The sequence below is a fragment of the Canis lupus genome, chromosome 20 (genome assembly GCF_003254725.2).
Source record: "Canis lupus dingo isolate Sandy chromosome 20, ASM325472v2, whole genome shotgun sequence".
NCBI lineage: Eukaryota > Metazoa > Chordata > Mammalia > Carnivora > Canidae > Canis > Canis lupus.
In genome coordinates this window covers 49534280-49547883 of record NC_064262.1, presented here as the reverse complement: position 1 = coordinate 49547883, position 13604 = coordinate 49534280, and the positions used below count along the sequence as shown (strand labels likewise).

The 13604-nt window shown below is 53.2% G+C and overlaps 3 protein-coding genes across 4 annotated transcripts; 2 read left to right on the top strand and 1 right to left on the bottom strand.

The window, feature by feature from the left end:
- CALR (calreticulin) lies at window positions 1–3907 on the top strand. The gene is made up of 9 exons (XM_025457724.3): window positions 1–176; window positions 541–642; window positions 822–1025; window positions 1449–1543; window positions 1634–1843; window positions 1923–2036; window positions 2126–2269; window positions 2941–3033; window positions 3120–3907. The coding sequence occupies exons 1-9, from the start codon at window positions 86–88 to the stop codon at window positions 3318–3320; spliced, it is 1254 nt and encodes a 417-aa protein (XP_025313509.1). The 5' UTR covers window positions 1–85; the 3' UTR covers window positions 3321–3907.
- Window positions 3908–5189: 1282 nt separating this feature from the next.
- Window positions 5190–10965, top strand: RAD23A (RAD23 homolog A, nucleotide excision repair protein). 2 transcript variants are annotated; one of them, XM_025457726.3, is made up of 9 exons: window positions 5190–5417; window positions 6732–6893; window positions 7061–7242; window positions 7378–7433; window positions 7564–7691; window positions 7966–8044; window positions 8161–8294; window positions 9953–10117; window positions 10198–10965. In XM_025457726.3, exons 1-9 carry the CDS (start codon window positions 5346–5348, stop codon window positions 10309–10311), a joined length of 1092 nt encoding a protein of 363 aa, XP_025313511.1. In that variant the 5' UTR covers window positions 5190–5345; the 3' UTR covers window positions 10312–10965. The 2 variants fall into 2 exon arrangements, with proteins under 2 accessions (XP_025313511.1, XP_025313512.1); XM_025457727.3 differs by having other exon boundaries at window positions 5205–5417; window positions 8164–8294.
- A 489-nt stretch (window positions 10966–11454) lies between these two features.
- On the bottom strand, window positions 11455–13347 carry GADD45GIP1 (GADD45G interacting protein 1). The gene is made up of 2 exons (XM_025457728.3): window positions 12957–13347; window positions 11455–11815 (listed from the first exon to the last, which is right to left on the bottom strand). Exons 1-2 carry the CDS (start codon window positions 13304–13306, stop codon window positions 11506–11508), a joined length of 660 nt encoding a protein of 219 aa, XP_025313513.1. The 5' UTR covers window positions 13307–13347; the 3' UTR covers window positions 11455–11505.
- Window positions 13348–13604: the final 257 nt, after the last annotated feature.

Genomic DNA, 13604 nt, shown 5'->3' with positions numbered 1-13604 from the left:
CGGCGGTAGCGTCCGTCCCTACTGCAGAGCCGCCGCCGGAGGAGAGGTTTAAAGGGCCCGCGCGCCGCCGCCCCCTCGCCCCGCCATGCTGCTACCCGTACCGCTGCTGCTCGGCCTCGTCGGCCTGGCCGCTGCCGAACCCGCCATCTACTTCAAGGAGCAGTTTCTGGACGGAGGTAAGGCCTGGTCCGGTCTCGAGGCCGCCCCGACGACGAGGGCGGCCCCTCAGCCTAGATCTGCGTTGTCCCCTGTAATTACTGCTTAGAGGACCAATACGGTGGCCTCCAGGGACCAGAGCCGCAGGCGATCCTTCCTTCCATGTCCCTGGGGAGCGTCGAGGGTACAGCGGACTCCCGCGGCGGGAGTTAGGGTTCGCCGGAGGAGCCCTTAAGTCATCGAAGATGTCAAACTAGAGGTTGGGGTGGGGTCAGTCAGGTGATATCTCCTTTCCAGTCTTCAGCAACTTGAGGCCATTGGCAGATAGCTATTCGTGGGGAGAGGTCAGTACGGCCGCACTGACCTGCCCCTTTGATCCCCTAGACGGGTGGACCGACCGCTGGATCGAATCCAAACACAAGTCAGATTTTGGTAAATTTGTTCTCAGTTCCGGCAAGTTCTACGGTGACCAGGAGAAGGATAAAGGTAAGAGCCTGGGACGGGTGGATGTTGGGATTCAGGAGGACTTCCTGGAGGAAGCCGTGCATGTCACACAGCGTGGGTATCCCCATGAGCAGGAGGAAGGGGCAGTCTTCTTTGACTCCAGTGCTTAGGGTCCTTGGAGCTTGGGGCTGAGCCATGACCTCACTATGGTCTCCTGCTAGGGCTGCAGACAAGCCAGGATGCCCGCTTTTACGCTTTGTCGGCCAGATTTGAGCCCTTCAGCAACAAAGGCCAGACACTGGTGGTGCAGTTCACCGTAAAACATGAGCAAAACATCGACTGTGGGGGCGGCTACGTGAAGCTATTTCCAGATGGTTTGGACCAGACGGACATGCACGGAGACTCTGAGTACAACATCATGTTTGGTGAGGGACCCCGCCCTGGCGCTGACCTTTGATTAGTTGGAAGGAGACCTAAATCTGGGTTCCTTAAGGGCCACCACAGGTAGTGTTGAGAACATGGGAAGATACTTGTGTAGTTAAGGCTTGTCTTTGCGAGGAAGGCTGAGGACATTGCATTGTTACTATTGGTCTGAAACTTGCAGTTCACGGGATTTTCTGTAGCTATTTCCAGTGAGGGCATTAAATTCCAGAGGTGATATTTTGTTCTTTCTGTTTTTCCTTTTTAAAAGGCTCCACTTTCAGCTCCTTAGAACCAGTCAGGGTATGATTCTTGTCCTGTAACCCTTTACAGATCTGCATTTAAGAACCAAGCCTTCTTTTGTAAAGGTTGGGAGCTTTACAGTGGTGGGCAGTTTCTTGCTCTAACTAAACCCACTTTTTACCTAGGCCCGGATATCTGTGGCCCCGGCACCAAGAAGGTTCATGTCATCTTCAACTACAAGGGCAAGAACGTCCTGATCAACAAGGACATTCGTTGCAAGGTGTGACTGGGGGTGGTGACAAGTGGCTGATAGGGAAGCCTCAGAGGCCAAGCCTGATGGGCGGGGCCATTCATCTCCCACCCTCTTCAGGATGATGAATTCACACACCTGTATACGCTGATTGTGCGGCCGGATAACACCTATGAGGTGAAGATTGACAACAGCCAGGTGGAGTCAGGCTCCTTGGAGGATGATTGGGACTTCCTGCCTCCCAAGAAGATAAAGGATCCTGATGCTTCAAAGCCTGAAGACTGGGACGAGCGGGCCAAGATTGATGACCCCACAGACTCCAAGCCTGAGGTTGGTGCTTGGGCAGAAGCTCCCCATGTGGAAGGTGTAGAGGACAGCTGGGTTGACTGACCTTTTTGTGTTCCCTCAGGACTGGGACAAGCCTGAGCACATTCCTGACCCTGATGCTAAAAAGCCAGAGGACTGGGATGAAGAGATGGATGGAGAGTGGGAACCACCTGTAATTCAGAACCCTGAGTACAAGGTGAGCTTGGAGCTCTGAGCAGGGTGGGAGCGCACAGTGGGGAGCACACTGACCTCCACTCAACCACTGGTTCCCTTCCCCTTCTGCAGGGCGAGTGGAAGCCCCGGCAGATTGACAACCCAGATTACAAGGGCACTTGGATCCACCCAGAGATCGACAACCCTGAGTACTCTCCTGATAGCAACATCTATGCCTATGAAAACTTTGCTGTTCTGGGCTTAGATCTCTGGCAGGTGAGACACAGAAGGGATTCATGGAGCACTTCAAATGTTGAGAGTCACTAAGGAGGAAAGGGATGATAAATGTTCAACCCCAGGCAGCTCTGAGCCAAAACTGGTGCTTTTCTTGAATAATATTCTGGTCTGTCTTTATGGAGTTCTCACGGCACCCAATTTGAGGTTCAGCTTACGTGCCAGATACCTTTCTAAGTTCCTTTATGCAAACAAACTTTTTAACTGCCTTCAACAGTTAGAAGTTGGTTAGATACCCCTGGCACTATTTTTCTAATGAGATTATCTGTCTGACTTAGTTGGTAGAACATGCAACACTTGATCTCACAGGCATGAGTTCAAGCCCCACGTTGGGAGTAGAGCTTACTGGAAAAAAAAAAAAAGTAAATAATAAATGTGACTACTAGAAAAAAATGGTTCCTCTGAAATGAAATGTTTTAAAATTTTGTCAGTTTTATTCACTAGTAAACAATCTGTGTCTGGAATGGTGTCTGGCATGTAGTAGGTACCAGAAAAACATTTGAACAAGATATTGAGAGATCCTGTTTTACAGATGTAGAAATCAAAGGGCATTGTGTAGTTGTCATGGGAACATGGAGGGGGTGGGGCTTGTCCAAGGCCAGGGACATTAGTGTCCACCCTGACCACCCTCCATCCACTCTCCTGTCCTCCAGGTCAAGTCTGGCACTATCTTTGACAACTTCCTCATCACCAACGACGAGGCGTATGCAGAGGAGTTTGGAAATGAGACCTGGGGTGTCACGAAGGTGGGACCAGGGTCTGGTCCTGGGCTTGGGAGTGGGCAGGTCTGGTGGCGGGGGGCCGGGCCCTGAGCTGTGTGGTTTCTGTGCAGGCGGCAGAGAAGCAGATGAAGGACAAGCAGGATGAGGAGCAGAGGCTAAAGGAGGAGGAGGAGGACAAGAAGCGCAAGGAAGAAGAGGAGGCAGACAAGGAAGATGAGGAAGACAAGGACGAGGATGAGGAGGACGAGGATGACAAGGAGGAAGAGGAAGAGGATGATGCTGCCGCTGGCCAGGCCAAGGACGAGCTGTAGGGGCTACACTGCTGCCTCTAGGGCTGGACTGAGGCCTGAGCGCTCCCGCCGCAGAGCCGGCTGCGCCAAATAATGTCTCTATGAGACTGGAGAACTTTCATTTTTTTCCAGGCGGGTTCTGATTTGGGGTGGATTTTGGTTTTGTTTCCTCCCTTTTTTTTTTTTTTTTTTTTAAAAAAAAAAAACGTGTTTTGTCTTTGATTCTCCTTTAGTCCTTGTTCCTGATCCTCATCTTTCTTGATTGACATCTTTGCCTTCCTCTGTCCCCTTCTTTCCTCCAATCCCTTAGTTCTCCTCCAACCTGAGGGGGCAGGGGGAGTGTGGAAGAGAAGCCCCAGGCCTAAGATTCCATCCACTCACCTTCCTGGATCCCAGAGGGGGGGGCAGGAGAAGAGGGTGGCATCCCCAGCACTGAGGAAGAACAGGGCTCCTAGGGCCTGAGCTCTGATCCCCACCTACCACCTCCCTTTCTTCCCTGCTCCCAGGACTGGGCCACTTCTGGGTGGGGCAGCGGGTTCCAGCTCGGCTCACACTGAGAATGTAAGAACTACAAACAAAATTTCTATTAAATTAAGTTTTGTGTCTTCCTCCTGTGTCTCCTTCTGGGGGAGGTGACTCTCGAGTAAGGCTCATTTTCCAGTGGCTAAAGTGTTGGTTGAATGTCCCCCTAAGGCTACAGGGTCTGTTGTTTACCCCCACAACCTCAAACCAGTGGGAGAAGAGTGTGTTCTAAGCGCCTTTACAAAGACTCCAGATATTACTCATTGAGTCTTCATGCCAAACTGAGCTTTGTTTTTAGTTTGCCCCATTCAGTTTGATGAGGCTAAGCTCCAAAATGTAAGGGGTAGGGCAGGGCTATGAACTCACACCATAGCACCATTTCATGAGATCTATTTTACACTCAACCGTATATACTTCTTGACTGTTAAAAGAGCAAGACTAGGATGATTGGACTATTTTAAACAAGTATTCTTAATACCAGTCAGGGTTAATTAAGTTACTCCTTTTATAATCAAGAATATAGGTTCAGATATGGTAGATCTAGCATGTTGGTAATCCTTGAATTCTTGGAAAGAGATGGCCTCAAGGAAGGTGCAGAGATGACAGGCCAACAAGGTCTAGGTTCTCTAGAGCCCATCTCTTTTGGGGTCTACTATGGCTGCCACTGAAGTCCAGCAGGTGGCCTGGAGCTTATGTCCCTTGTTGCAGGAGAGAGACAAGAAGCCCTCAACAGCCTGGCCTACTATGGTGGGAACTTCCAGGCCCTGCCTGCTGTGAAGGGAAAAACAGCAGGACCTGGTTACAGTTGGGCAATGGGTGAGGTGTCCGGTAACTCCCTGGTGCAGGGCGTACGTTGAGTGAGAAACTAAAGAGTTTTGGAGGCAGGTAATGGTCAGTTCAGGATGGAAGGGCCTCCACCCAGTAACTGGGAGAGAACTCTGCCTTGCCACCATCCAGTCCCCCAAAGCACCATCATCACCTTCAGCCAACTAATCCTTCATTTTTTAAACTAATTGTTGGTGACCTTTTGAGTGTTTTTTCCCAGTCCCGAGTAAGGGTTCCTTTGAGGGTAGCCACACTAGAACAAAAGTCATTTGGGAGACAAAAAAAGCCTTTGTACAAGAAATACAAGTGTCTACAACAAGTAGATGAAAAATTTTGTTCGATGTAATCAACAAACTCAAGATCATGAAAGTGGGGGACGTTGGAGCCATTTTGTGGCCGTCTGACGTCACCGCTAGCGGGCATGGCGTCACTCTCAGGGAGCCACGTGACGTATATGCGTGCTGAATGAGAAGCTGCCTCCGGAAGCCGAGTTTACTCTGCGCATGCCTGGCCAAAAGCCTCTCGCGCATGCCCACCAAAGCTAAGGGGGGGCGGAGGTCACGTGCTCTGGTGGTCGGCGCGCGCACCTCCTGCCCCGGAAGCGGTCGGCTCGCGGCGCGGCTGGGCGCTAAGATGGCGGCGGCGTGAGTTGCATGTTGTGTGAGGATCCCGGGGCCGCCGCGTCGCTCGGGCCCCGCCATGGCCGTCACCATCACGCTCAAAACGCTGCAGCAGCAGACCTTCAAAATCCGCATGGAGCCTGACGAGACGGTGGGAGCTGGACCGGAGCCCGGGGGCGGGAACGACGGGTGCCGGGGGATGGGGTGGGGGCGGGGAGGACGGGATCCCGACTGGAGGGGCGGGGAGGACAGCGCGGGCAGGGCTCTGCCCACCCGTCCCAGCCTGCCTGTCTTTCCCGAACCTCCCTGTGGTTCTGGGCCCAGCCCCCGGCGACTTGTGCTGATGGCGCTCAAGGGCCGGTCTCCAGACTAGGCCCCACCCCCGGGGCACCCATCAGGCCCGGCTCCAATGTCAGCGCCCTCGCGGGTCGCGGGAGCCGAAGGCTCAGATTCCCGGCCCGGCCACGCTCTCCGGGACCGGGCCTCCGAGTTCCCAGCTTTGCAGGCGTCTCCTCGGGACGTTGGTGGCCACATTTGGGAGTGGTGACGCCAGTGACGATGATAATGATAATAAACGGCCTGACTTTTCAGTGGTCTGTGTTGGCGGTTCTTTACCAGCAGCGGAGCAATTTTGTGTTATCTTACTAAAGTTGCAAAACAGACATCATTTGAGCACTCTTGACTCACTCCGTTTTACAGATGTGGGAATTTAGAAATAAGAGGATTTTGCTACGGTCACATAAAGCAAGTAATGGCAGACGGGTTTCAAATTTGGTTTTGTCTCATGTGAGAGCCCGTGGTCTAAACATTGCACTGCGTTTTTAGCTGAAAAGAGGTTTAGGACGCATCAGACATTGAATGTGTGTTTGGCGCTTTGCACAACTACCTCATGGAGACATTGAACTCTACGTTTTGTAGAAAAGGAAACACTCATATTTTTTGATCACGCCAACTGTTTGACTTTGGGCAAGCTACTTAATCTCCCTGTGCCTGTTTCCTCAAATATAAAACTGGGGTAATGATATCTACTTCATGCAGTAGTGAAGCTTTAAAAGCGGTATGTACACACTTATGTTAGTGCTGTCCGTATAAGATGTTTTTGGCAAACACAGCACTGTCAGCAGTGTGGAATGAGGAATCTCGTTTCCTCTTTGTTTTACTTTTCATCACATTTTACGTTATCTGAGGTTATATTTTTTTTCACTTTTCCTCGCATTAGTGTTATCTTCACAGACGCAGGGAATTATGTTGAGTTTTGTTCCTTTCTATGTTATGTGCTCAATTCCTAGAACAGCACCTGGCGTGTAATAAGTGTTAGGTAAATACTTCGTTGAATAGTGGGATCTGGCATGCTTTACTATGAAGCTTAGCTTCTCTGCCATTGAGGTCTGCAGTCCCTTCCCCTGCCCGTCCCCCCATCAAGAAAGAGTCTTGAGGTTTGCAATGAGTGTTCCTCTCCTTCCAGGTGAAGGTGCTAAAGGAGAAAATAGAAGCTGAGAAGGGTCGTGATGCCTTCCCTGTGGCTGGACAGAAACTCATCTATGCTGGCAAGATCCTGAGCGATGACGTTCCCATCAGGGACTATCGCATTGATGAGAAGAATTTCGTGGTCGTTATGGTGACCAAGGTGGGTAAAGTGTGCTGGCTGGGAGGGTGAGAGAATTAGCTGGGGATCTGACAAAGAGCCTGTGTGCCCAGGAGAGATTAGCTATGAATAGGGCGGGGCTGAGACGGGATGGGATGTTGGGGCTAGATAGGGATATTGATGCCTGCTCCTTTTTCTGGGTGTCACAGGCCAAAACTAGCCCAGGCACCTCAGTACCCCCAGAGGCCTCACCCACTGCTGCCCCGGAGTCCTCCACATCCTTCCCTCCGGCCCCTGCCTCAGGCATGTCCCATCCCCCACCTACTGCCAGAGAGGACAAGAGCCCATCGGAGGAATCAGTCCCCACGACATCCCCGGAGTCCGTGTCAGGGTAAGGCCAGGGAGCAGAAGCCCCAGCTTGGGCCCTGTCTTCCCAGCACATTTTGACACATACATGTTTCCACATACCTGGGGGAGGGCAAGCCGCCAGAAGCCAGGGTCCGATTTCTCTCTCTTGAATTTGCAGCTCTGTTCCTTCTTCAGGTAGCAGCGGGCGAGAGGAAGATGCGGCATCCACACTAGGTGGGTGGGTGGTCCCTGGGGCAGAAGCAGTTGGGTGCCCGCCAGCTGTGGGGCCTTGTGTGGGTGTGGGGGGCCTGGGAACTGCCCTTCTCCCTCCTTGGTGACCCAGACCTTGCTGCTCCCTCCACAGTGACTGGTTCTGAGTATGAGACGATGCTGACAGAGATCATGTCCATGGGCTATGAGAGGGAGCGGGTCGTGGCCGCCCTGAGAGCCAGCTACAACAACCCCCACCGAGCCGTGGAGTATCTACTCACGGTGAGGTGGGGCTGCTGCCTCCTGGGGAGGCCTCAAGGGAGTACATGGGCTTACATGCTGTAATGGGTGGTCAGAGAGGCAAAACTTTGTCCTCAGAAGACTTTGGGTTGTGATTCCCACCGGGAAAGTCTTCCTGCAAGAGCCTGGGCATGAATGGTGGGGTGGGCCTGTGGAGGGCAGGGCCAAGGCTTCACCTGTCTTCTGCCAGGGCTGAACATGCAGAAGGGAGGCAGTGGGCAGTCTATGCGTTAGAACTAAATAGGACCCCTGACAGGGAATTCCTGGGAGTCCCGAGCCAGAACATGGTTCTGTCCAGGAGAGCCAGGTGTCGGAGCAGCCAGCCACAGAAGGAGGTGAGTGAATTGGGAGATGTACATGTGGGGTGTCTGCTGTCAAGGCATCTGACTCCCTGCCCCCAAGCTTCTGGGAGTCCAGTGTGGTGTCTGACTACACACCTTTCTCCTGCCAGCAGGAGAGAACCCCCTGGAGTTCCTGCGGGACCAGCCCCAGTTCCAGAATATGCGGCAGGTGATTCAGCAGAACCCGGCACTACTGCCTGCCCTGCTCCAGCAGCTGGGCCAAGAGAATCCTCAGCTTTTGCAGGTGCGGCCCTGGGGGTAGAGGAAGCCAGGGCGGGCACCACCTCTACTCCCCTCTGGGTACCACAGCCTCAGAGAGCTAGTCTGGCCTAGCGTGGTATGTAGGAGCCCCACTGTATTTGGAAAACAGACTAACAACTCCCTGATGCTCCATACAATCTAATGATCTGCCCTGTTTCATGTAATTTTCTCAAACACCTTGTGAGGAATGGGTGCTGTTGTCATCATCTCTCACAGAGGAAGTTGCCAGAGGTCTGGAGCATTCTGGCAGTTGGCATAGTGTGTGTCTGCTTTCAGCTTCTGGGTCCTTTGCTCTACCTTCTGGGTCTTTTTGCCCTGTCTTAGCCTCCATGGGATTACCCATAAGCACTACCCAAGATCATTGTGTCCCAGTTGGCTCTGGGACTCCTGTGCTCAGCAAGGCATCATCCTGCCCCTGAAGGTTCCTGTGCAGAGGGGCAGTGGCCCTTCCGTGTGACAGGGTTTATTAGATCCTCTGTAAAGGCATGACTCTCCTGCTTTAGGGCCTGTCGTCTGCCGCTGTTCTTCACTTCTCAGTCTCTTGTTGGCTCCTCCTCCTTACGTTCTCAGGTGTGACAGCACACAGACTGAACACCTTTATTTTTCATTTCTTTTTAGTGTTCCCTGCATATCATCTTGAGTGATGATGTTCCCCCCAGATTGACGTAACTGACCCAAACCTCCAAATCCATGGCTGACTTGACGGACCTGTGAAAATGCTTTCTAGAGGTCTAAGATTTCAGAGCTGATCCTCTTCCCAGGCCTCCCCATGCCTACAAAGACCAGCCTGGGGTTGCTTGAGCCACAGGCCCTATGCCCCTGCTGGGGTCATCCATCACCTATCTTGCCAGAACCTCTCAGCCCAGCCCTGCATTCAACCTCCGTGGCTGCCACCTCTTCTCCCACCCGGTTCCCTGGCAGCCAGTACCCAGGCCTTGGCTTCTGCACACCTGCCATGGTCCATTTTCCACCAGGAGCCAGATTCCTGAAAAAACATGTTTTGCTGTGAAGTTAAAGTCAGATGTACATAAAAATAGAGTTGTAGAGAGTTTTAGAAGCCCCAGGTACGCAACACCCACGAGTTAGTCTTTTTAAAATGTACGTGGATCTCGTCTTTCTCTATTTAACCATCACCGTGGTGTCCCATTATACTAGAAGGCACTAGAGAAAGGTGTGGTCTTGGCCTTCCTTTCCTTTTTGTTCCCCTTCTGTTGCTTGTTTACTTTGTTCCTGACACACAGATCTTCTGTTTCTGGGATTTGTCAGGTGCATTTCTGTCTCCAGGCCTTTGCCCTTACTGTTCTATCTGGAGGAAACTTCCTATCCTACAGATCACAGGTCCATCTTTTCCTGGCCTGCAGTGTTTTTTCTAGTCCAGTTCTTTGCCTACTATATGCCATGCCCACTATTTACATTTTAAATAATTACCTATTTGTTTCTTTATAATAGCCTGTGTTCCCTATGCCAGAATCTCAGTTCCACCAGGATAGGGCCTGTATCCACTATGATGTTGCTGTTTGGTTAGACTAGGCACCCTCTGAATATTTGCTGAAAGAAAAAGCGGCTGGGATACAGACCTGGCAGGGGTGGATGGGCACCAAGGGCTGTGGGTCACAGTCCCCTCCCCTTTGTCTCCCACAGCAAATTAGTCGGCACCAGGAGCAGTTCATCCAGATGCTGAATGAGCCCCCCGGGGAGCTGGCAGACATCTCAGATGTGGAGGGGGAGGTGGGCGCCATAGGGGAGGAGGCTCCACAGATGAACTACATCCAGGTGACACCACAGGAGAAAGAAGCTATAGAGAGGGTAAGAGGTCTGGCTGCGGGGTGTCCTCCCTGGTGGGCAGGGCCCCCAGCCCCTGCTTATACCTACCCATCTTCCCACAGTTGAAGGCCCTGGGCTTCCCAGAGAGCCTGGTGATCCAGGCCTACTTCGCTTGTGAAAAAAACGAGAACTTGGCTGCCAACTTCCTCCTGAGTCAGAACTTTGATGACGAGTGATGCAGGGAGGCCAGGCCGCCCCCCCCCCCACAATCTCCCCACCCTTCAATTCCACAAAAGTTTTATAAAAGAAAAAATATATATATATTCATGTTTATTTAAGAAGTGGAAAAAAAATCAAAAACCTTAAAAAAAAAAAACCAATTTCCCACCCTCCTAAAGTGGCCCCCATTCCCATCTTGGCCTGAGAAGACCCAGGCCAGACAGCTGTCCCCCATCCCCCGCCCCAGCCCTGCCTGCTCTAAGAAACTGGCAGGACTGGAGGCGACAGATGGGCCCCTCTTGGCCTCTGTCCCAGCTCCCTGCAGCCAGATGGAGAGGCGGCTGCTTGCTTCCCCCTCCCCCTGAAGAGCCCCGGAGACCTCCCCCCCTTCTTCCAGGGTGAGGGGAAGCTGGAGCCCCAAACTTTGATCCTCCATTGAAGTGGCCTGACCTTTCCATTTGGGGTGAGCACTCAGAGGCCCAAGGACCCCCTCTCCAGTCTGGCCTTGGGCTCTGGCCTGCATCCCTTTGCTGGGGAGGAGGCGGCCTGGTTTAGTTCTGCCTGGGGAGGGGTAACAACAGAGCTGCTCTGGAGGTCGAGGCCACCCCCCACCCTAGGACAGAACTGTGTCTCTGATAAAGGTTTTGAAGTGAATAAAGTTTTAAAAGCCAGTCCGGTGGTGTGTGCCTACTGGGGCTTCCTGTTCCAGCTCGTCTGGGTCTGGGGGCTAGTTGGGCACAGGTGATATGGCAGTGCTGAGAGGGGGCAGAGTGGTCCGTTGGCCTCTGCAGTTTGGGGCTCCCAGTGTCTCACACCCCCCTCTGAGGCTGTCTCATTCCCAGGCAGTGGGCCCCAGCCTAGCCTTGGAAGGGCTGCTTCTCCCTGCCCCCCGCCATCACCACCACAGTCTGTTTTGGCTACACTTCCCCCCCCTAGTAATTGGCTAATTACTGGAGATTAATGTTGGTAAACAGAAGCCTTCTTCTCTTCTGCCATCTGCTCCTGCATTATTTTCCCCCACCGCAACCCCTTTTCTTCCCCTGAAGCCCCAGTTAGCATGGCCTAGAGTCCCCAAGGAAGCCAAGCCCAGAAGGGTGGGGGGCTCCTGGCCACAGGTGTTGGGGCGCTGAGGAAGGGGCATGATGAGAGAGGACACAGAATTCTCCAGGGCTGGGGCCATCAGGTGGCAGGTTTTATTGGGAAAGGCTAGCTCAGGAGCTGGGTGCTGCAGAGTCTTGGGCCATAGCAGTGGCCAGTGCCGCAGCTCGTGCCTCCTTCTTCTGTCTTTGTTTCTCCTCCTTGAGGCGTTTGCGCTGCTGCTTCTCCAGGTCCTGCAGCAGCTCCTGGAAGCGGGCACTCCTTGGGTCCACGTGGTAGCCCAGGCGCTCCTGGGCCTCGGCCTGCAGTCGGGCCCGCCTCTCCTTGTCTGCCTGTTCCTTCTCCCTGCGCTCCTGCTGCTGCCGCCGCCAGTTCTCAATCATCTGTGGCATCTTGGCCATGCGCTCTGCAATGAGCTGCTCCCTGCAGGGGAGGGTAGAGTGGTGAAGATAGCAAGAGCCAGCCAGAAGAGGAGCACCCATCCAACCACAGCCCACGCCTAGTCTGCCCACATTCTGATTCCTCTAACTCAGATGAAAAACTGGGAAGGCTTCCGGGGGTCGTTAAAACTGTCAGGAAAAGTCCTTGACAAGCGAAGTAACAGGCAGGAGAGGTGGATTAACTTGTGTATGACCCTGAGCACAAGAGCACTAAACCCCTCAGGGGAGACCTCAAGTCAACTCAGTGTTTCACTGAGTTGTCTACTGAGCCATCCCAGAGCTACACACCATATGGCCTTTCCCACAGCACACTCTCATCCTGCAGACATCGCTGAGCACCTCCTGTATGCCAGGCCCAGTTGTAAAGGCAAGAAATGGATTGGATCTTTCCTTCCAGTTCTGTGAGTTTGTAGGTGCCAGTCACAGTCCCCATTTTGAGGATTAGAAACATGAAGCTGAAAGATCTAAAGCCCCACAGCAGGGTTATCCAGCTGGGATGGGACAGAGACTGAGGTTCACATTCTAGCTCCACTGTTCATTGATGGGGTGACTAGACATATGACTCCAAACTTCCAGGCCTCAGTTTCTCATCTCTAAAATGAGGGTGATGCTCTCGTACTCCTACAGCTATTACGAGGACAAGAACAATGAAAACCAGGAGGGCACTTGGCCTGCTCCCTCCCGAAGTGGCAGCATCCCGACTTTCTTTCCTAGTCTTGAGTTCTTTCAAGCCCAATGCTTAAGACCTGTCTCCAAGTCCAACCTCTGCATTGATTCCAGGCCCCATCACTTCCCATTCGTCCCCCGCCACACTGACCTTAGCATATTCCTACCTCAGGGCCTTTGCACCAGCTGTTCCTGCTACCAGGAACACTCTCCCTAAGATCTCCCCACCGCTATGTCTGGTCAAGTCCCTAAGGATCGAGTTCTTAAGAGAGTTTCTAGGTCTCACAAGCCAGAGTCGCTCTGCAGCACACATATTTTCCACCCAATTTTATCTTCCTAATGGTTCACTGTTGCCATCTGAAATTATCTTGTTCTCTGCTATGTGCTCAGCACCTGGGAAAGCCTTGCACACAGGAGGGCCTCCGCCCACAGCCCCGCGCCTGCCCGACCGCACACACCTGGCCTGACGCTTCTGCTCCGCCGCCAGCTGCTGCACCCGCAGCGACTCCTGCATGGCCGCGAGGCTCGGGCACCATTCGCGCTCCTCAGCTTCCAGCTCGCGCAGCTGCTCCCGCGACGGCCACAGAGAACCGGGGGCCACCCCGGAGGCGGCGCCGTGCCGCGCGAACTGCTTGGCCGCATAGCGCGGCCCCAGCTGCCAGCGCGGGGTCAGCGGGTCGTCCGGGTCTGGCCACCAGGGCCCTGGCAAGCGGCGTGGGGGCGGCGGCGCCCGGTAATCACGGGAGCCGCGGCCCAGGTTCGCCGGCAGCCCTAGCAGGCAGCGCGCTCGCCGCACGGGCGCCGCCATCTTGGCTGTGCGGGGTCCTCGCGGGCCGGCCGGGCTGGCCACCGCACTGCCTGCGCGCGAGGTCCGATGGCCGCCGGGGCGGAGCGAGGGGCGTCCTGTGCCCCAGCCCCAGGCAGGGGAGAGAAGGGGGTAATATATTTTTATACATCTCAAACATACATTTTTTTATACATCTCATCTCTTATTTATTTTAAATAAAATTTAAAATTTTATTTTAGTAGCTATTTCTTAAAATTATACCAAATTTTACTTTTATACATTTAAAGTAGCATTTGATTTCTTTCAAAATTTAAATGTC

What these genes read in the sequence shown, in the direction of transcription:
- CALR (XM_025457724.3), top strand. Translation starts at nt 86, where the DNA reads ATGCTGCTACCCGTACCGCTGCTGCTCGGCCTCGTCGGCCTGGCCGCT. An exon ending in GGAGCAGTTTCTGGACGGAG is followed by an intron (nt 177 to 540) that starts GTAAGGCCTGGT and finishes TTGATCCCCTAG; the next exon opens with ACGGGTGGACCGACCGCTGG. An exon ending in CCACAGACTCCAAGCCTGAG is followed by an intron (nt 1,844 to 1,922) that starts GTTGGTGCTTGG and finishes GTGTTCCCTCAG; the next exon opens with GACTGGGACAAGCCTGAGCA.
- RAD23A (XM_025457726.3), top strand. Translation starts at nt 5,346, where the DNA reads ATGGCCGTCACCATCACGCTCAAAACGCTGCAGCAGCAGACCTTCAAA. An exon ending in AGATGCGGCATCCACACTAG is followed by an intron (nt 7,434 to 7,563) that starts GTGGGTGGGTGG and finishes CTCCCTCCACAG; the next exon opens with TGACTGGTTCTGAGTATGAG. An exon ending in GCAGCCAGCCACAGAAGGAG is followed by an intron (nt 8,045 to 8,160) that starts GTGAGTGAATTG and finishes TTCTCCTGCCAG; the next exon opens with CAGGAGAGAACCCCCTGGAG.
- GADD45GIP1 (XM_025457728.3), bottom strand. Translation starts at nt 13,306, where the DNA reads ATGGCGGCGCCCGTGCGGCGAGCGCGCTGCCTGCTAGGGCTGCCGGCG. An exon ending in GAGCAGAAGCGTCAGGCCAG is followed by an intron (nt 11,816 to 12,956) that starts GTGTGTGCGGTC and finishes CCTCCCCTGCAG; the next exon opens with GGAGCAGCTCATTGCAGAGC.